Raw genomic sequence first — 22,845 nt, 5'->3', positions numbered from 1 at the left:
CTGTGTTTGTCAACTGTGCTGATTTTTGTGGGTGTTACATCCACCATCTGAAGTCCCTCTTTACCTTATGTTGGCAAGGCAGGTGAATTTGTTAATTTCCCCTTTTAGAAAAAAAGTGGGAGGGACAGAAACAAATGGATTCGTAGCGACAGGATGACGTTACAGAGAGCTGCTGTTGTGCTTTTAGGCTTGTAGTGAGTTCTCTGAGATTGTCACAGTCCACTCACATAGTGACACACTACCTAGTAGTAAAAAACCCAACTCTCGGTGTGCACAGCATGGACAGGCCACAGAATACTCATGCTTGACGAGAGACCCAGATACAAACGTGTCCGTATTTGTATAAGGTGAGAAAGCATGCAAACAATCCCACAACACCTCCAGTGTTTCTTGGAGGTGATCTAGAAGGCGGGTGGATCACCAAAGAGTGTGTTTGACAGACAGGGGTGGGGAGTGTTGAAAAAGTTTATCTCAGATTCATTGGTAGTTTGATGGCTATCTACAGATGACGTCACAGTAACAAATGTACACATTAAACATATGCAGTTTGTCACATCTTATTCATCAATAAAGCTGTTATATGTTGAACAGCTCATCTGTCCAGGCTGCAGGTGGGCTCAGAAGATACAAGAGTAAGAAGCAAAGCCCACAAGCCTCTGTCCTTAGGATGCTTGCTGTACTGTGAACGTCCCTTCAGACTCGATGGGAGGATATTGTTTTATTCCTCATCTTCCTTAGCAGACAGTTTTTGCTATGGCTGGTACCAGGGGGATGGACAGGTCCTTGGTGCCACATGAGCACTTCCTAGAGATCTCTCACTTGTTTCTTGAAGAACTGATGACTAACCAAAGATCACATATAGTCAGTTAGGAGGGGACTGTGGTCTTCATCTCTTGCCACCTCTGCAAATCAAACCTGATTGAAATAGCAGTACGGGATGTGCACTACGTAGCAGCGACCTGTGCTGACTACATACTGGGGTGTCAGATCTTAGCTGTAGAAGACGCTTGCTTGAGGAGCTCAGTGGCCAGCATTCCCTCTCAGTAGGCTGTGAGCACACAGATTTGAGAAGTGGAGGTGAAATCCTGTCGATGTGCCATGCTCATCCATGAGGGGAGCTGACCTGCCTTCTGGTCTCACCTTGACAGTCTCTGTGTTCCCACTAGGGAGAAGACGAGTCTGTCACCCTCAAATCCTGCACACGGCGAAAGACAGACTCCATCGAGAAGAGATTCTGCTTTGATGTGGAAGCGGTGGACAGGTAAGAGGCTGAGGCCTTCTTTTCAGGAACAGATTATTACTCTATTTGGATTTCTTTCCCTTACAGTGTTTGTCCCCCTGCCCCTCCCACTCTTCTGTGTCCGCTTGGAGCTGGATGCTAGGTCACTGCGGAAGGTCAGCTCAGCTCGCTTTGTTTAGTTCAAGTCTGAATCACTGGGTTTGTCTGGTTTTCCTTTAATGCTAGTCTTCCACGCTCAGGAATGTGAGCTATGTCTCCAGGAGATGGGCTGGATATTTAAAGAAAGTAGACTGTTCAACGCCATTATATCAGGTATTTGCTTGGTTTTTTTCCTTAGAAAATTAATATAGCAAATAAGAATTGGGAATGGACACTTTACTCAAATATATTTTTAAGGCTTATAATTAATGTTTGTACACACTCAGAAGAGACACCAAGTCACTTGCTTAATCAACCAACAGACAGACAGACAGTGAGGTTGTGTGTCATCTTCCACCATCTATGATTCTCTCACTCAAGTGCACACACAGTACTAGGCTTGTTTCACAGGATTCCAGTTCTTCGAGTTCTTCAGGGGCAGTGGGTTCTTTCTGTGGAGTCCATATGTGGTGCTCATCTGTTTTGCCTGTTTCAAGTCAGCAGGGTTGGCACCAGGGCCCTTAAACCTCACTGTAAGACCTAGGCAATGCCAGGAAGTCTCTTTCTTAATAAAAACAAAACAACAACAAACCAAAACAACCAACAAACAGACAAGCCCCCTGCTGCCCTCTGGAGCTTCTGTGTTTCCGGTGTCTTCTGGAGGCTGCCGGGAGTTCTTCTGGGGACAGTTAAAGTTCTTTCCATAACACATCCACGAACCCTCTTTCATCATGCTCATCAAAACCCTCTGCAAGCCAGGCATGGGGGGTGCCCACCTATAATGCCACCTCCTTGGAAGGTGAGGCAGGAGGAACTTGAGACAGACTGGGTTGTTAGTAAGACCGTGTCTCCAAAATAGGAAGGGGAGAGGCTTTTCAGGCTAAAATTCTGAGCCGAGAGTAAGTGTTTCACGCTCAGTAGACGCTGAATAGACGGGGCCGTCCATCTCTTCCCAGAACCCGTCACATTCCTCAGTGGCTTGATGCGGATGGTGTCGGAAGGATCCAGAATGAGACTGATGAGTCTCCACAGAGGAGCAGGGGGATTGGTGGGAGTATGAAGCCTCTGCTGTCAGGGTTCCTGGTGGACCTGATGGATTAGGCCACAGTTCAGCATTGCTTTTCGCCCCTTTTGCTTGGCTCTGGTGTGTTATAGACTGCTCATAGACATAGAGAGTGTGAGGTGGGGCAGTAAAGAATCTGTCAACATGACCCCCCATTATTAAGGAAGACTTTTATTGTAGATATATAGCGAGAATGGCTAGAGGCCTCTAGAAGAGTCCAGAGCAGAGAGAAAAAGTAGACTGAGCATAGCCAGCAGACTGGCCAGGGTTAGGGAAGTGGGAGGAAATAGTGTGGATAATAAGATAGTAAGACAGAAAGAATAGTGAGAGCACTGGGGGACAGTGGGGAGAGACAGACAGACAGAGACAGAGACACACAGAGAATAGTGGGTTCTAAGGAGGGTGGGTAGCAAGAAGAGTGGGAAGGAGACTGGGGTGGGAGCTTTAAAATGTATAACAGGTACTTGTGATACTAAGGGAGGCCTCCCCCCGCCTGTGTTTGATATACAACCATTGGTTTTGTCCTTTCTGCTAGAGGTAAGGGGAAATGAAGCCTCCTGGCACATAGGAACTGGTTTTACAAGTTCCCGAGGAATGCTGGCTTTTATCTAACCACCAGAAATCCTATAGTTCAGGTTGAGCTCCTTTCTGGATATTTGGGCAGCCTGAGACCTGACATTGGATAAGTGGTAGAAGGTATTTCTTTGTGCTAAGTGGCAACTCCCTGGCACACTTTGCCGTGAGCCCTTTCTCTGGAGGATTCCCACCCTGTCCTTTCACCAGCACCCATCAGCAGGGAGGGCCTGGTGCTAGATTCTGGTTTTCTAGACTATGCCTCCCCCAGAGTCCTCTGGTGCTTGCTGCGCCATGGAGGAGGCAGGGGTCGAAAGCCAAATCAGGACCTAGGAAATGCCTGCAAAGGAGGAACCAACGGAAGGACTGACATGTTTCCAGTGTGATATGGGTAGATTAGACACACTACTATATAATAAATCATGTAGTAGCTGTTAATGTGGTAATTTATCAAGATGCAACGTGTGATTTATATTATTTAGACTATGAAAATATGGTGTGAAATATCCTGACTCTGTAATATATGGTGTTAATGGTTGGTTAGTTGTAACTGTCAGCTTGGCACATTCTAGAATCATCTGGAAGAAAGCATCGTTGAGGGGTCTAGATTAGGTTGGCTTATGAACATGTCTGTGGGGGGCTGTCTTGATGATGTTAGTCGATGTGGGAAGGCACAGCCTAAGAGTGGATTTGGATCCTTGACTGTATGGAAAAGATGGGGCGAGCCGAGCATAAGCAGGTGCTCAGCACTCTGGCTTCGGCACTCTGGACGCAGTGTAATGAGTTGCCATAGCAACTGGAGCCATGACTTCCCCACAACTACGAGATGTATCCTGGAGCTATAAGCTGAAACAAATCCTGTCTCCCCTAAGTTGGTTTTGTTCAGGGCATTTTGTCACAGTAACAGGAAAAGAAATGAAGATAGGCCCCTGACTCACCAGAGCTGGCCTCCTAGTTAACAGGGAGGGAGCTACAGAGACAGAAGCAGGCACACCTGTAGAGAAATGCCCCACGAAGAGAGAACAGGGTGAGAATGGTATTCAAGGGAAGAAACACCAGGCTGCTAGCAACCCACCAGAGCGGGAGGGAGGCATGAAGTAGATTCAGTGGACTTCAGGAAGAATCCTCGCCCCCTGCCCCCACTGCCTTCCTGCTGTCTGGCACTTCATATCACTGTGCTAGGGAGCTAGCATAGTATTGAGCAGGGAGGACCTGTCAGGGAGGCAGAAGGCCATCCACCAAGGCCTTTTAAATGGCGGCCAGTACGCACCCCTGAACCCCACCTCCTGAAGCAGACCATTTGCATCAGCTGCTTTATCTTTTTTGCTGCTTCCTTCCATCCAAGCCCCTCCTTCCCATCTTTCTCCATCAGTAGCTTCAGTTCAGTAGCTTAAAAACCTCAAAATTACTTTTTTGGCGGTCTTTGTACAGACCTAGCTCTTGAAAGTTTTTATTTTATACTGGTTAATTGACTGCATTTAACTTTTTTTTCTTGTGGGTCAACTCTTTTTTGTGTGTATGTGTGTGTGCAAGAATTCAGTGAGTAAACTTGTTGGGTTCAAAAGAGGCATCGTGGAAAAGCAGCCTTTCCTGGTAGTCATATGTGGCTCATTAATACTAACCAGCGTCTGTGTTCAGTCACTTGAATAATTAACTCCATCATGGACTATCGTATGGAAATTAGTGAGCAAATGTAGGGAAAATATTTACTTAAGCTGAAGAATCATGGGGGTAGTCACTTGCCAGCATCCCTTGGATTGGTTTGTTTTAAAGAAATTTCTCACAGATGTAAGTGACACATAGATTATTTTCTCCCTAATGTTTTCCATGAGCGGCCACCAAACCATATGGTAAGTAATAGAAATAGAAACTAAAGGGTTCTTTTGATTCACTGAACCAGAGTGGTGGGGTGGGGGGGTAATGTTTACACTCAGGGAAAGGAAACAATTAGTATGTTTTAGCTTTTTTTGAAGACTAGCTGACTCCAACAGAAACTCTGTCTGTTAAACACTTCTTTCCGGCACTGCCAAACGCAGAGGTGCAGCAAAGACAGATCACTTGGTGGTGGTGGTGGTGGTCGTAGTGGTGGTGAACGACACAGGGGGTTGGGAACTGGGGACCACAAGGACACCTATACCCTTAAATTCACTGTTTCCTCTCTCTCATCAGACTACAGGGTGCACCCAGGCCCCGATTAGGCTCTTCTGACAGGTGTCAGTCACATAGGAAGCTTTAGGAATCTATGGGTTTTTCTTCTGTAAAAGCCTCACCTGATTCTTTGGGTCATTCTGAAGTTCTCCTGCAGATGCTGCATCAGCAGTTGTGAGCTAGCTTTCCTGAACCTTTCTCAGCTCTCTCTCACACACATTCTGCCAATTCTGCGCCCTCCTTTCCCACAGTAGTAGCCACTCCTTGTAGTAGCCAGGTAACACATTTTCTTTGTACTGCTTGGCTAGCTGTTCAGTTTGAAGTGTTTTGGGTACTTCTGTTTAATTCTGTTTATCTCAGATGATTTGCTTTTAGAGGCAGAAAGAGCATAATTTCTTGCAGCCTTTAGCATAGCACTATTGTATATGATTGCCCAATATTAATTTTTTATGGTGAGTACAGTTTTGAAATTGCATTATTTATTTTTTCCTCTGGGAGTTTAGTAATGAGACTAGAGAGCATTAGTTACCTGCTAATTAAATTAAAGCTCTAGCAAGTACACACATAATTTGCTTTTGTGTAGAGATATGGTAGTATAGGTGAAGCCAGAATAACAGAAGCTAGACATTTATGGAAGATCTGAATTCAAAAAAATCAGTACCTTCCAGCCAGCAAGCATCTTTCCAAGTTGTGTTTTCAGAGAAGGATGCATATTGTAGGTTGAATAAGAGATCGAGGGAGCCCTAGGTTTGAAGGCAGGACTGACTCTCACCAGCCACAGGACCGGTACTAAGATGGTTGTGACTGCCGGTTGTTTTGAAGCTGGGATATAGCAGTGTGCCTCTCTGATGGTGTCCCATGTGTGTAAATGTTTTTGTATGCTATGGGACTTAATTTTTCTCCTGGTAAACCTTACCTTTGCTAAAAGTCCTTCCACACTGCCTTGCCGTAAGCTTGCTTCTTTTCCCATAGCCTTGTGGATTTATATGAGGGTGACTTGAGGCACAGGGAGGGTTCCTGTGAAGAAGGCCCACTAGGGGGAGATTCTGAAGGCAGTGCTGTGCTTCCTAACTTGATTCCCACAAAAGAGGAAGTTTTATGTCCACATTCAGTTTATGATCTCCCCAGGAAACCATTCTAATTTTAAATGAAGGTAGTTTACGGTCTGGCTTGGTATGAGTATGTGAATGGGTCGTTTTGAGTGTCTTTGTGAAACTGAGTGACTCTTGAGATTGTTTTCCAACGAGGATCGATCCCTCTTACGTAACAGGCTGTTTGAGTGTTCGGCCTCTAGGTGGCAGTTTTGTACGTGCATTGGTGGCTCGTGGGTCTATGAAGGGTACTCGTCCTTTATACACTGGTAATTCGAAGACAGCTGCGTGTGTGGTTTCCGTAGAAGCGACAGTTTATATGCTATTACTACTTAAGACAGAGAGTATTTTCAGTGAGTCATTCTTTCTCTTGAAGTTCCTTCCTCTCACCCTTTTCACAGATCGTTCATACCTACTTTCTGGCAACAGCTAGCTGGCCTGCCCAGTTTGTCAGGCCTCTTTAAATATGGCAGTTTAGCTGGGTGAACCAAGATGCTAGATTCTTTGCTTCGGGATGATGCATGTGAGGACAGCAGACTCGTCCTTCTGTCCAGCCTGTTACAGTTACAGTCTTTATCTCACAGAGCCACAGAGCGGATGAACTGTTTTTCCTGGTTTCAGGCTTCCCGCCCCTCCCCTTCTCGCTGCCTGTTTGAAATGCTACTTGACTTTGCCTTCCTGCCCGTTGGGTTGGAGTGCTGGTCTCTATGCCATTGACCTTTCAGGCAGGAAATGGGTTTTCCTTCCTCAGAGGGTGTTATGCTGCTCTGACAGCATGGCCGGGGTGGGGTGGCCAGTGGGGGATGGGCATCATTCTTTCTGAATTGCTTCCTGGCTCTTAGGGATAGATAGCAAGCTGTCTGTTCGTTTCGCCTTCTAATTAAGTGAGAGCGTTGGCTATCTGAACCGGTTTTAAGTAGGAGTGGGTTTTGCTGGCTAGAGGAGTGGATGGGAGGGCGACCTAGGCAACGGCTGTCCGTCCTCTAATCAGTGCAGTGAAATGTGTTGGTGAGTGCACACGTTTATCTGCCAGCTTCTCAACGTAGGGCTTAAAAAACAACTCAACACCAAAAATGTGTTATTACATAAATCTCAAGAGAGAGAGAGCAACAAAGCAGTAAATTCCACCTGTTCTGTTCATCATGAGACCAAAGAACCTTAGTGGCGCAGAGGGTGGTGGATGAGGCAGCGTAAGGAGGGCTTTGCTCAGCTCGCTGTCAGTAGCGGTAGCGAGGGTTCCCGTTACTTTGCGTTGCACCGTCCCATTAGTCAGCAAAGCTTTTTCCTGGTGTACTGTGGTAACCTGTGTCTGTTGCTGTAGCAGTTACGTTCATGGGCCATGAAGTTTAACAAGCTAGAAATTCATCTGGTCTTCTAGGACTTTAAAATCTTTCAAAATAACTCTGTGTGAAACTGTCTGATGGGGCTGGCAGTGATTATTCTCTGGACTGTCCCTATTGCCAGGGTCCTCCTCGGTCTCCAATCTTTCCTCTCAGGAGGTGAGTGCTGTAGGCTTTTGCAGATTATGATCCATTCATTCATTAGAATCAGACTCTTACTAACTTATTGATTCAAAGCTGCTGAGGAAAACATCTTAGGGAGTACGTGGAAGAAGGTTACTCCCTTCCTTCCTCTCTCCAAGTCGATAGTCTTGGACTCTAGGGCACATACGCTTGTCACAGATAAGGCCACTGTAGCATTATGGCTTAAGCGTAGGTCTGGTTTTAGTTTCTGACCCACCTGGATACAACGTCAGAGTTAGCCCTTAATAGCAACGTGGCATCTTTCACTTTTAGAAAGAGTCCCAAAGGGCTGGAGATGTGGCTGAGAGGTAGAGGTACCTCGCATGTCTGAGTCTCAAGTTCAATCGCCAGCAACACAAATAGAAAAAAAGTAAATAAGCAATGAAATAGGATAAAGGGGGCCCAGCAAGTGGCATTTAATCCATATGTTTATTGTGAGAAAGAAGTGATAGTTGACAAAATCCTTAGCACAGTGTTTGGCATGTAATAAGGACCTCTGGTTTCTCTCACCTGGGATCCACCGGGTTAACGTTCCGGGTGACAGCTGCCTCTGTGACCTGCACTTACTCTGTTCTTTCTTATTCGTACGCCTTGAACCACAAGAAGAAATGCAGAAGAGATGAGAGGCCACAGGTTTTAGAGAAAGAAGCCCAGCTCTGTTTTCCTTAGGGAAGTAAAGGGTTCCTCACCTAGCTCCCTACACTTGACTGCTTACCTGCTTTCTATAAACACATGTGGGTCAGATGCCATTCTCCAAGGTCCTACATGGCTTTGGTCACATCTGTACAGACTTCCATTGTATAGGAAGTATCAAGAAGCAGTTTCCCCAGCACTGTTTCCTTTTCCTGGCATCTGGCCAGCCCCTTTCACCCAGCCATAGAAAGCCCACTCTCTAAGCCTTCACTTTCCAACTTCCAAGAGCACAGTGGGACACATTTCACACACAGGCTACAGTAAGTTCTGTGGGTCCCATAGCCCTTCCTTTCCTGTCAACCTGACCCTTAGTGGTGTGGATAGGATTTAGGAGACAGCTCTTGCCACCTGGAGATTTAGTATTACGAATGAGTAAGCCCTAGATCTTTGGAAGTTGGTTTACAGAGAGCAGTGCTGGGAGGTTCTGGATGTGTTTGTTTCAGTGGGGTGGAGTCAGTTCTAGCATTTCCTTGTCCAATAGGAAGTGGGTAAATTGCCAAACCACTGAGATCACTCTTGTTGACTCTGATTCATGAATAAGATTAGAACTAGAAAGCTGTCGAGGAACCCCAGAATCAGCTATGGATGTGCATTTGATTGTTCTTAGCTGATGGGAGGGCTGTGACGGACTTTGGTGGTCCTAACATTCTGGAGACAATGCTCTCTTGGTTAGTTAGGGCTCTTTTTGATTTTGTTTGTTTTTCGATTTTTTTTTTTTTTTTTTTGGTCAGGTTTGGTGTTATCTGGGGAGAGTAACCTCAGTTGAGAAATTGCCTCCATCAGATTGACCTGTAAGCAAGTCCATAGGACATTTTCCAGATTAATGATTGATGTGAGAGAGCCCGGCTCACTGTGTGTGGTGCCTCCCCTGCTTGTAGGTGGTGTAAAAAAGCAGGCTGAGCAAGGCAGGAGGAAAAGCCACTAAGCATCTTTCCTTCAGTCTCTGCTTCTGTTCCTGTTACCATGTTTCTGCCCTGAGTTCCTCTCCTGAGCTCTCCTGATGATGGAGTGTGACCCATAAGAGAAATAAACCCTTTCCTCTTCATGATGTGCACCTCACTGATAGAAACCTAACCAGAACAACTGCACATGATACGTTGCTTCTCTGTGGGCTCTTTTTGGAAGCCAGCACTGGAAGAGACGTGGGGATGGTAGCAGCTTGCCTGGAGATAAGTGAGGATTCTCTTCCCTTTATTATTATTACTAACATGTTTGAGGATCACACACACACACACACACACACACACACACACACACACACACACACACACACACTTCGCATACCCACTGCTCTCACCTCCCACCTCCCTCCCACTCCTGTCCCTTTCCTTTCCTCCCCACAAGTTTCCCTCTCGCTGTTCATTTCTAGTCATGTTGGAGAACTATTTTCTGCATCATTCTTATGGCGAGAGTGTAGCAGTGTTGAGAAAATTGCAGGTCCTGTTCCTGCTTCACAGGCTGCTCCGGCTCCAGCGCTAACAATGTGTTCATGGTGAAGAAATGCTGGCTTTTGAGGAGAATTTTAGGGTTGGACTTCAGAAAGGATTTTTAAATTATTTGTACCTCTCATCTGGTCACTGGAGGGAACCTCTCCCAAGAGGTTCTAGTGTTTGCTGGAGACGTCCTTTCTCTGCCCCTCTCAGTTATCAGGCACTAGTTTTAGGTTGGAATAGCATTCTACTTTGAAGCTGTTACTGGGGAGGGTAAATGAAATGGCTATGATGTCATGGCTGGTCTTTGCTGTAGGGGTGTGATTTTCGGTCTGAAGGTGTTGGTTGTTAGGTGGACCACTGTTGCCGTAAATATTAAAAAGCTGCCTAACCTTTTACCCCGTGCTAGTGCCGCTGCCCATTGGGCTGCATGGCACTGCAGGGCATCCTTATCTCAGCAGCTCCATGCTGCCCCCAAGTAGACTGCCCCCAGGACTGACCTAGGCAGTCCACGGGCTGTTCCAGCACGGCTCCCTGCCGTGGACTCTGCTCACACTCCTAATAACCCAGTGAAATCGAGACTCAACAAACTGCAACCCAACAATCAGATTTCTATGTTAAACTCTCAATCCGCAGTACATTCACACAATAAACTCACTCCCAATTGATAAGGATATAAACCACCCACCTAATAAGATAAATTTGCCTATAGAAATCCATCCCTTAAGAAATATACATAACTATCTTGGCAATTCAAGACCCCCTGGATCTGGGTCATCCTTCTCCGTCTCCATCTTGATTCTCCCCTTCTCTTCCACCTTACAAAAGCTTTGTCCCCACCTTATTTTTTTACTGTCCAATCATGGCTTTGACTTAACTTGCGCCAGCCCTCACCTGCATATAGACATCAACCTACAGACCACGGTGCCATTTCTTCCCTTTAAACATTTCTCCCGTCCTTCTCCAGGCTGTGATGCTCTCCCGTACTTGCTTTCAGCCCTCATTTGCCCATGTGGGAATGACTTAAGTGTTTGGAGTATTTACTTTTTTGCCTTCCACTTGGAAATGTATGATGCGTTTCTTTGAGTTTGTAATATGGACAAGTGTGTAACTCTGCCAACCCCGAGGGAAAAGCAACTGGACCTTTTGCCTTCCGAACGTGTAGGTTGCACATACAGAATAGTAAGGAGGCTAAAGTACTGTCAGGAGGTCGTAACTCTCGGACAGTTAAAGCAGGTTCTTAGCTGAGGTGTCACTGTAAATACACATATCTCAAGTCTTCGTTTATGACTGCGCATAAGTCTATGTACATACATACAAAGACCCTGATCAAGAAGAACACTTATAGTCTTGAAGTTTTCCTCATCCTCATCACCAGACACTGCCATACCCCTTCTCAGAGGTAGAATAACTCTTCTGTCTTGTATGAGGTTTGAGAAGTTCATCTATCATGAAGCTACAGACTTTCCCTCACCGTCTGTGAGGTCCATACCTGACCACCATCATCTGCGAGGTCTATACCTGACCTCCGTGCAGCACTCAGCTGTTGCCTGAGGTCCTCACATTTAGATATACAGCAGTTTGTGTGTCCTTACAGCAGTCTGTGTGTCCTTACAGCAGTTTGTGTGTCCTTACAGCAGTCTGTGTGTCCTCTTTCGTTAGACATTTTGTTACCACAGTTGTGGTTATTATGGTAGCATGACAAGGGTCCTCGAATGGGCCTGGTGGAGGACACAGGCACTCATCCTTCCTGGTGGAATATATGGGAGTAGTATGGCTAAGTAAGAGTGGTGTTTAGTTCTAGTAGATACTGCAAATGTCCTTGTTACTTTAGTTCCTCACCAGCAAAGCCCGAGAATCACAACGCTAAATTACCAAGTGACCTTCTACTGTCCTTCCTTCAGGAGGTGCTAGGTGAAGCTCATTCTGCTTCTAAGTTACATCTCTTCAGTGAGTAACCATTTGATGTCTGCCTCATATCTACTGGCCATTTGGATCTCCCCTTTTCACGTTTTATTTATGTATCTCTGTCTCTCTCTGTCTTTGTCTCTCTCTCTGTCTCTGTCTGTCTGTCTGTCTCTGTCTCTGTCTCTCTCTCTGTGTGTGTGTGTGTGTGTGTGTGTGTGTGTGTGTATGCGTGCATGTGTGTATGCATATGTGTATGCCATATGTGTGTGTCTTAGGGATTTGTTGCTTTGAAGAGATACCATGACCTTATAAAGGGAAAGTGTTGAATTGGGCTGGCTTACAGTTCAGAGGTTTAGTCCACGACTGTCATTGGCAGGCAGACATGGCGCTGGAGAAGCCGCTGAGAGTTCTATATCTGGAGGCAGCAGGAAGAGACAGCGAACCACTAGGCCTGGCTTGAGCTTCTGAAACCTCAAAGCCCATCCCTCAGTAATGCACTTCCTTCCACAAGGACACACATCCGAATAGTGCTACTCCCTATGGGCCCCTGGGTGCCATTTTATTCAACCACAACAGTATGTACTTACCCATGGAGGCCAGAAGAGAGCATTGGTCCTGTGGGCTTGGGGTTAAAGCAGCTGCGAGCTGCCTGACAATAGGGGCCACGAACAGAGCCTCCTGAAGAAGCCTCACTGCTGAGCCAAATCTCCAGCCCTTAGAGAGCCTCTCTTACGAAGTGTCTATTGAGATTTCAATTGAATTTTGTTGTTAATTTTCTCCCTGACTGTTAGTGTTCTTCATATGTCTGGAGTATGGATCTTGTTGGAGATATATATTAAAAATATTAGCTCTCACTTTCTTCCTCAGTATTTTTGATTTGAGATGTATTTTGAGACAGGGGTTCATGTAGCTGGCTTTGAAGTCACTGGAGATGACCTTGGCCTTCTGGTCCTTGTGCCTCTACCTCCCATGTGATATAACTGCAGGTGCGTTCCATTATGCCTGGTCTACGTGGTGCTGGGATCTCAACTCAGAACCTCATGCATTGGGATAAACACTCTATTGACTCAACTACACTCCCGGCCTCTGTTTCCATTCTCTTAACATTATCTTCTAATAAATGTATCCTTTTTATTTTGGTAAGGTCTAACCTACCAGTATTCATTTTCTTTATGATAGCACCTTTAAATTTTCTGAAATTAAAATATCATATATATATATATATATATATATATATATATATATATATATATATATATATACCAGTTCATGGCCTCTGTCCTCTTTTTCTGTGGTTGTTACACACATGTATATACATTTCTTAAATATATAAATACAGTCTGCTCAGTCCATACAATGTTACTTTGTGCATAGGATCCAGGACTGAGCACTGGTGGAGTATTCCTGGGAAAGTAATTGTTTGTACCCCTCTCTGAATTCCTTAGTAGTGTTTAGTCCTTTGTCTATGGCTGGTCCCCGCGAGAGCACCTCCTCCGTGTTCGCATGTTTGCTGCTCTCATCCTTCTTCGGGTCTTGTTTAGGCAGCCATGCTGGTGAGACTTCCTGGGTGTAGGCAGCCATGCTGGTGAGACTTCCTGGGTGTAGGCAGCCATGCTGGTGAGACTTCCTGGGTGTAGTTTCCCTGAAAGTTTTAGAGGATACAGTCTCATGGCAGACATCCATCTCTCTGGCTCTTAGAATCTTTCTTCCAATTAAAAAAGTGAGGGCCTCTCTTTCACTTGGTTGTCTTGAGATAAAATGTGAAGAATCACTGCTACCGAGAGTCATTCCAGTCTCCCGTGGGATGACTGTGCCCTGGAGGGAGAGCCTGGGCACACGCTGTGGGAAGACGACGTATCAAGCACTCTGGGTTTACAGAGACTTCGTCACTGCCACACTTGACTGCACGCAGGAGTCTTCAAGGAGCTTAGGGATCCTCAGTCATTTTTGATGCCACAGGAATTAGGTGGTACACACGAATTCCCCAGGGGCCCTGGCGCCCCCACACTGGGGTGGCACCACATACCAGGGTTAGGAGTTAGAATGTGGTCATGTCCTGGCCCTGTAACTTGCTGGCTGCAATCAGGGTCAAAGTTCTTACCCCTCTGAGTTTTGATTTTCTTTCTTTTAAATGGGAGTAGTGAGAATACATTTACCTCCTAATTTGTTGAGAGCTTAGCACAGCAGGTGGTGTACTGGGCTGGGCTAACCTCTGGTTCTTCTGTTACTATGCTGCTAGAGCACAGTGATGCATAGACCCAGGAGCATCGCCAGCCCTGCGCCCTATTTCTCTTTCATTGGTTTCTATTTCCCTTCCATGTCCTTTCCCCTTTACTCCCTCACTTGTGCTATGAAAAACTGACACACGTTCCAAACAAGAACTAAATAGACATGCTCTAAGAGAAAGTTTGAAAGTTTGCTGATATGCAAAGTTTCATGTTGCAGAAGTTTTTTCTCGTTTTATTTTGTTTGGGGGCTATGTTGCTAATCTAGGAGGCTTGGGAAGGTAATTATGAGACTAAATTATCGTTTGATTCTAAAATAAAGTTGGCCTTTTCCTTCTTAGGAAAGCCCCATGTAGGATTTATATTAGTAGTTTTAATTTAATAAATGAAAATATGGACATTTTTACCTAAAATGTATAGTGCTGTATCCAGATGTAAATATATGAAGCACAGAGAATTCTCTGAGTTTGGGGAATAGAATTATAACTAAATGTGTTTTATCAACTTTATTCACTATCATCCAGAGCATCACTCCCCACACGCATGAAAAATAATTCTTATTTTGTTATTTCTATTTGAAGTAAAAACTGTCAAATTGGCTTCCCTAGTTACTAGGGTCCAATAACATCGCCCACCCCGCTTACTGCCTCTGAGTTTTTCTGAACTTCTTGATGGCTTTGGGTGGAAATATCATGCCCCAGGCCATGAAGTTGATGTGACACCTCCCACTCTTGGTGTTTGGGCAACTCTTGTGTTTACAATTGTTTTCTTGCAGAAAGGGGACTGGAGTTATGTTGGCAGTTTGACTTCCAGTATAGAGAGGAGGGTGTTAGGACTTCTAGTGTAGAGAACACAGAAGGAGCCTGGGGGTGGAGATGGCTCAGGGCATGGGCCTTAGGTATAGCCATATTTCAGGCTCACCAGGAGAGTTGATCTACCTCTGACTTTTCCCAAGCCCAACCCAGAAGTTCAGTTTTAGTAGGGTGGGGTTGGATTGGGAATTTCCATGATTTATTATTTTATTTATTTAAATCCCAAATGTTGTCCCCTCCTCCTGGTCCCCCCTCACAGAGTTCTTTTCCCTTCCCCCTTTGCCTCTGAGACGGTGTTCCCCCAACCCCTTTCCTGGGGCATCAGGTCTCTATTGGTTTAGGCACATCCTCTCCTACTTGAGGCCAGACAAGTACTCGGCTACAGATGTGTCCCCGGACCCTGTGCATGCTCTTTGGTTGGTGGCTTAGTCTCTGGGTTAGGTTAGTTGCCACTGTTGGTCTCCCTATGTGGTTGCCATCCCCTTCAGTTCCTTCAATCCTTCCCCTAACTCTTCCATAGGGGTCCCTGACCTCTGTCCAATGCTTGACTGTGAGTATCTGCATCTGTCTCAGTCAACTGCTGGTAGAGCCTCTCAGAGGACAGCCATGTATGTATGCAAGCACAACATAGCATCAGTTATAATGTCAGGGTTTGGTGCCCGCCCATGGGATGGGTCCCAAGTTGAGCTGACCATAAGTCAGCCATTCCTTCAGTCTGGGCTCCAATTTTGTCTCTGCATTTCTTTTAGACAGACACAATTTTGAGTCAAAAAATTTGAAGGTAGCTCCCCATCCCTCTCCTGGGGGCCCTGGAGGTGGTCTCCCCACTGATGGGCATTTCGAGTCCTGGGAGCCTCCCCCATCTGGTTTCCCAGCCCCAGCCCAGAAGTTCAGTCTCAGGAGGGTGGAGTTGGGTTAGGGATCAACATTTTTTTATAAAGATGGATTGCTTGGCTCAAACAGGTAGTGCCAGCGAAGAAGGCAAACAAGTAAGAAAAAGTGGGGTAGCACTGGAGGAGGGAAGCTGGAGGCGTGTGGCTTTGCAGCGGGCTATAGCCTCTCAGGCTTTTGATTTTGAAGCATCTTGTGCTTGGTTTTGAAAGGTAGGAAGGGGACGTCAGATCTGCTCCCTCTCCAGGCCCAGGCTGCGCTCTGTGGAAGCACCGCTGTGAGCAGTCTGGGGGACATGGGGAGTCTGGCATGTCGAAGAGGCTGCTGGAGAAATGGTCATTTGAGTCTGAAAAGAGGTGGAGGGCCCTGGCAGACGCCGTGGAAAGAAGTTAGTCTGTCCTTGGACTCACCTTTCTCCTCTGTCAGTAATGCCCAGTGTGGCTGAAGGCATGACCTTCTCGGGGGCCAGTGTCTTCCATCCTCAACACAGCCCCTCCTCTAACCTTGTATTCTCTCCCTTTCTGTCTGCCTAGGTGGAGGTCGACGTGTAGGGCCATCTCTCCGCTCCTCTCTCCCCTTTCTCCTTCAGCTCCTTGCATCCCAGACCCTTGTCCTTTCACTGTTACAGCTTTGAAACTGTAGATGGAGGCACTGAGGGGCGGTGGGAGCAAAGGTCCTAGACTTTCAGTACCACACTGAGGGCATGTGGACTTTAGTTCTTGATCAGTTGATCTCTCTTCCTCTCTTTCAGGATTCCTCAAACTTAGAAGAGGAGGCTTTAAAAGAGTTATTCTTAAACATAAAATATATTTTTAATTTATTGCTTGAGGATGTTATACATGTATACAATGTGTTTGATCAAATTCACCCTCGCAGCCCTCCCTCCCCTCTGGACCCGTTCAACTCCCCCACTACTTCATGGACACATTCCGAGCCTGCTGCTCTAGTGGCTGAGCACTAGAACACGGGCAGTCAATTCGGGGCTGCATCTCCGTGGCGGGGGTTGGGGGAACGCCTTCTCCCAGCAGCCATTAGCAGCCAACAACTCCTTAGACCCACCAGGCTGGGGCTTTTGAGGGTTGCTGTACTCTTTGTCAATTTGATAGATTAAATAGTTTCATCAGAATGCACATATGTTTGGAGGGGAAGTGGTTTGTGGGCGACATGGGATCAACACTGACTGAAGAAACTCTGCCTCGAGGACTGTGTGACATTCTCAAGTTACTTATTGCCCAGCCTTTCTGTGAGGAGTGCCATTGTGAAAGAAACAGGGTTTGCTGCTGCGTGAACTGTCTAGAGAGGCTGTGCTCACTGTGAATAGCAAGTCGATTTCAGGGAGAGCTTTCAGAGTGAGCAGCACTGGGCTTCTAGCATGAGGGTAGTCATTAAAACAACGTACACACATTTAATAAAATTGTAATTACCAGTTCACTTCATAAATTTGGTGACAACTAAGAAATATGAAATATTCAATATGGGTATGTCTATCCACAGTCAGTGCAATTCAGTTTAGAAAATGCTTACTGCATTCCCTCCTATACAAAGCACCTATTAAGCAAATGGGTCACAGTCTACAGAGCAAACAAGCTCTAAGGGAACCAAGTAGTTAATAAGTCTTGTCCTTTACCTCTGGCTCTTGAGAGAGACAGGCATATTGAAAAGGATGTGAGGAGGTGGATTTGCTTTCTGAGATAGGACAGTGGCTAACACGAGCAGAGAGCGGGCTGCGCCTCTCTTCATGTACTTGGCTTCAGCCTCCTCTCATGATGATAAGTGGGTATTTCTGAAATATTCTTAAATAAACATTTAAGAATGCTGCCACTGTCTCTGGGTGTGACACTGAGGTCACGTCTGTGTCTCTCCTTTCTCTTCAGGCCAGGGGTTATCACCATGCAGGCGTTGTCGGAAGAGGACCGTAGGCTCTGGATGGAAGCCATGGACGGCCGGGAACCTGTAAGTAACAATTCAGGGAAGTGGAACAATAAAGACCCCAGTAGTGCGCTGTTCCCTACTGAGAGGGTTTGCCGTTGCTCCAGAGCCTCGAGTCTTTGAAACCAGTGTCCCAGGGGCATTCTTTATTCATAGATTGATGCTTGCAGATACTGCAATGGCTTCTGTGTATGTGTAGCTTCCAGGTTTTGGCCTTGGCTCCTAAGGTAGAAGGTACTGTGGGATGGCCCAGTAGCTTCCCCCATCACAGACACGGACATATTGTCATCTTAAAGAGGAGAGTGCTCTGTATTACCAGATGGCTGTTGGTCATGCATTGCCTTCACAAAGTAGGTTGCCAAGCACGAGGCCGGCCGCTTTTCATGGGATACAGTTGTAAAAGTCCACATGGGTGGTAGAACACCTTTATCACTGTCATCTGCTCAGGTCTCCCACTGCGATGGTGATTCACACCTCATGGCGAGCAGTGGGACATTATCACGGTAGATGGAAGCAGTTAAGCCCCGGCGACGTGATCTGTGTTCCCATTTCAGAGATGCTGGCCTCAGCAGGGTTATGTGATCTTGTGGTTGTTATGCAACGTGTGGCATGTAAAAGCCACCTGAGCGCTCTGTGGTAAGTCCCGGAGCAGGCCTTTTTATCTTGATGCTGAGAATCTCAACTACAGTCTTACAGTATTAAAAGGTCACAAAAATCCTGAGTATAGCTAAGTTCCTTCATAAAAGATAAAAAGACTCTACATGGATGAGGGCGTGATCCAAAGGGGAAACGTGTGCCTGAGAAGGTAGATCATGGTTTCTGTTGCCTAGAGAACACTATGAATCACACCAGTGCCCCTTGCAGAAGATCTCAGTTCCTCTGTGGCTCTTTCCTAGCCCATGCTGGTGGGATGATGTGGCAGTGTAGACGAATGTGCTGCTCTACCCATCTGTATGTTATATAAACACAGGGCTCAATCTAGTCAACAGAACAAACACAAACCAGTATGGCATAACTTTTAGTAATATAGATCACATTTGAGCAACTACTTAAAGATGAGGCAGAATCAGATAAAGTGTAATGAAACAACTGTTTCATCTGAATTCCTTTCTTGGCCCAAAAGATAAGATAGCCTCAATTTCCCCCATATGCATTGATATCCAGAGAAACAAGCCCAACTGAGCACCTCGTGTGTGTGTTTCACAGATTTAACGTCTTCAAGCCTACTTATTTCTGACTGTCTTAGGAAGTAGGTGTTGTGGTTCATTTTATAGATGAGAAAACAGGTTTATGAAGGTTGAACAGCTCACTGCAAGCCTCACAGATAATAAGTGGCCATCTTTAGAGAGAGAGAACATGCCAGGATGCTATACAGTGAGGAGACAGAGCAGAGTGCACATGTGGAGAGAAGTGGGTGTGGCTGTCAGAGATCCCACCTGGGCCCTTACCCAGCCTGATTGCTCTGCTCCCTTAACCCATGGTGTCCTGGGTTCTGTCATTCCCCTGCTCCAGCTTGGAAATGGACTTGGAGGCATTGTGGGAAAGCATTGTGAAGAACTTAGAGGTCACATGCTGCTTCCATTAGTAAACATGATGTGGCCAGATATGCCCTCAGATGAGAAGAAGGAAATTCAGATGCAGGCAGGTAGCCATTGGCCCTGCCAGTCAGTGCCTAGTATCTCCAGAGAAGAAGAGAGATGATGCTGTGAATGGTTGGCAGGTCCACGATAGCGACACAGCTGAGGTCTATCTCTAGATGCATTTATGTTTCGCCTTTAACAGAGATTTTTCAGGCCGTCTCCTGGGACTCGTACTTAGTTACTTCTGCTTTACTTATTTTCTGGCTCTCCTGAATGACTCCCCAAACTCATAGACTAGGGATTCCTGTCATCGCATGATATTATTGATATGAGTTTAAAAAATAAAATGAAACAGAACCAAAATAAAGCAATGAAACCTTATTCCTCGCTGCCCCAAGCTCAGCTTCTGATGCTGCCCTCCCACCATTGTAAACATCCTCTTCTTTCCACTCCTCCCTGCTGCTTGATATTTGTTCTGTGCCATGTATAGTTGGCCTCTTACTAACTGCTCGGGTCTTCCCAGAGGCTAACACTTGGCCTTTGCAGATGGAAAGCACTCTTGAAGAGAGGCATCTTTTTTTTTTTTTTGCTCCAGAATGCACACATTAATAATAAGTGTAAATGGGATAATTCTGTCTCTAAACATTCTATAAACCTGTTGTCACTGAGGAATGTATACCTTGTGCTGGAAACTACACCTCTGTGTGCTTTTCAGTGTCCTAAAGGGAAAGATAAATACAGACAAATGAGGGCTGTGTAATTGACAGTAACATGAGGTGTAATTTTGTCTCCCACTGCTGGGAGCATAGTAGACAATTAGCAGCTCCATTTTAATCACCTCCTCCCTAATTAGTTAAATATGTCCCCTTGGGAGTTTTGGCTTTGTCTGGTTGGCTTTTCTACTAGCCGATCTTAGAGTAGTTCTCTAATATTGAGAGACTTTCTTATGTCAGGGAGGTATAAATATGGGCACCTGCTGGCTTAGAATATTATTACTCAGTGTTAGGATGTTGTTAGAGGTGGTGCTGGGGAATTTTTGTTTGTTTTCCTTTTGTTCTTTCATTGTTCAGTAACACTTTAGGATGACTTGGGGGGGTATCTAAATAAACCCCAGCTTAGTTGATTTTGTAGCATGTTAGTTATTACACAAACCACAGTTTTTGGCCTATAGTCACAACCTGTCTTAAAGACATGTAGAATATTTTCATGGTGCTGATGGGCACACGATAGAGGAAGAAGTTGGAGCTGTATTCCAACATTGAACGTTATGGATTTTATTCACAGATCAATGAGATCTCTTAACTCAAATGAAGGGGGCCCCATTCAGACTCGCTTGAGAAAAAGCTGTGTTTGTTCGATGGTGTGACTGCAACCACGGTGTAGTAGTATGTTTTGGCCTATTTGAATCAGTTACATAATGTTCAAAGTTGGCTGCTTTTCTGCTAGCTTTCTTTTCTAATGTATCCTTCCCACATAGAGCAAGAAGCATCTTAACCATTCTAGGTGGATATCTAGGCATATAGCATAATCAATCATAATCATCACCACCATCTTCATCTTCACCTTCGTCACCTTCATTTTCTCAGATGTTCTCACTGTGTCATTCAGGTTTGCCTCCAATTTGCATTTGTGTGTGTGTGTGTGTGTGTGTGTGTGTGTGTGTGTGTGTACATGATATTGGAGTTTGAGCCCAGGGCCTTGACATGCTGTGCAAGTGCTCTACCACTGGCCTGCATTCAATAATCCCTACATCTTATCAGGAGTTTGTGCCAGTAAAATTTGTGAAACTGAGCAGATAGTGTTTAAGACTCCGTGGGCCACAGTGCTATAGCCACTGAGGTTTTGCCACGTTTATTCAAAAGTAGTCAAAGGCAGTGTATCCGTGAATGAGTACAGTCATTGTCCAGTGAGATTTTGCTTACAAAACAAACAAGGTGCATCTGGGGAAAACTTTTAGTCTGTACCTACATTGGTAAGAGATTCTTTGCCAAATAACTTCAAAGGAATTTCACATCTGATTTTTATTGAAGTAAGCGCTTTGTACATGAAACGACCAGACTTGACACACTCACTAAAGCTGTTAATGATGAATGTTGGCACACTCTGGAGAAAAGTTGTTGCTGCATGGCAGAGGAGAGTGGGCATGAGATTGGGAAGAGAAGTCGTTTTTTTACTCTGAGACCCATCTTCTACTAAACCCTCTCTTCAGAGAGCCCGATCTTCCATACTGATCACACGTACATCACTAATGTCATGATTAGCAAAAAAGACGAGGTGCTTTCCACCTAGACTGGGACAGACACGGACTCACACCACTCATTCGACTGAGTGCCAGGAGTCCTAACTGGTATACAAGAGCAAGAAAATAATAAACAGACAGATATTGGAAAGAAAGGTGTAAAATTATTTATTTTCATTTAGCATGATTATCTAGGCAATGCCTAGTAGCCCCTCCCCAAAACAAACAAAAGCACACCCCCAAATAAGTGCTAGGAATTAGACGGTAAGCTCGCCTCGAGGGTATTAGATTCTTTCCCAACCCCAGCGTTATAATTCTATAACCTAGCAATAAGCAAATGGTATCCAAGCTTACAAACACATTGTATTCACCTCCCTCCCCAGCACATATAATGCCCAGGCACAGATCTAAATGAGCCCTGGAGAGTGTTGTAAAAGCAGAGCTGAACAAATGGAGAAGCGTACTGCACCCGCAGATCAGGGGGATCAGTTTGTAAAGGAGTCAGCTCTCTCCAAACAGATGTGTAGGCGTGATGCCATTCCTATCAAAACTGCAGCGAGTTCTCTCTAGGATTTATATATAAAGGTGCAGAAAGTAGAGGAGCTAAAGCAATTTAACAAAAAAGAATGAAGTGAGATGATTTATTCTACTCTATTTTAAGACTTCGTTTATAGTGACAATAATCACGACAATGTATTGACAGAGGATAGACACCTGGATCGATGGAACAGAATAAAGAACCCAGAAATAGACTTCCACAGACATACCCAATTGATTTTAGACAGAATTGCAAAAGCAATTCTATAAAGAAAAAAGCTTTCTTTCTTTCTTTCCTTTTTTTTTTTTTTTTTTGAATCAACAAGAAACCCACAAATGGTACTTTGCAAAGTAATAGACACCATGGGAAAAAAACAGGAACCTCAACTTAAATTTTACATTTTACATATGAATTAATTCAAAGTGAGTCATAGATTTCTGTATAAAATATTAAACCATAAGACATTTAGAAGTCTAAGATAAAAATGTTTTGATACAGGGCTATGTGAATTTTTCAATGTGACACCAAAACATATGGTCCTTAAAATTTAGGGAAAAAAAAGAAAAAAAAATTCTTTTTCAGCAAATTTAAAGCTTTTGTAAAGACAAGATCCTGTTGAGAAGAAGGAAAGAGAATCACTAGAGTGGATGAAAATATCTGCCAGGCATTTTTCTGATAAAGGACCTGCTTATAAAAGTATGAAAAGAACTCTTAAAACAGTTAAACACCTAATTAGGATATAGACAAAAGGCAGCAAGATCTGCTTTAAAGTTAACTTATAGGTGCTCACGAGTTAAGAGCCCCTGCTGCTCTTGTAGAGGACC

The 22,845-nt window shown here is 45.0% G+C and overlaps 1 protein-coding gene across 2 annotated transcripts in view; it reads left to right on the top strand.

Moving 5' to 3' along the window:
* The window catches only part of Arhgap26 (Rho GTPase activating protein 26), a 386,554-nt gene that overhangs the window by 133,789 nt on the left and 229,920 nt on the right, over window positions 1–22,845 (top strand). For both annotated transcript variants that reach the window (XM_032885465.1, XM_032885464.1), the window contains exons 10-11: window positions 1,167–1,261; window positions 17,610–17,688. In XM_032885465.1, the coding sequence (XP_032741356.1) occupies window positions 1,167–1,261; window positions 17,610–17,688 (174 nt within the window). The remainder of the gene's footprint in view (window positions 1–1,166; window positions 1,262–17,609; window positions 17,689–22,845) is intronic.

Source organism: Rattus rattus, chromosome 15 (assembly GCF_011064425.1).
Source record: "Rattus rattus isolate New Zealand chromosome 15, Rrattus_CSIRO_v1, whole genome shotgun sequence".
Lineage (NCBI taxonomy): Eukaryota > Metazoa > Chordata > Mammalia > Rodentia > Muridae > Rattus > Rattus rattus.
This window is presented reverse-complemented; position numbering and strand designations above follow the sequence as displayed.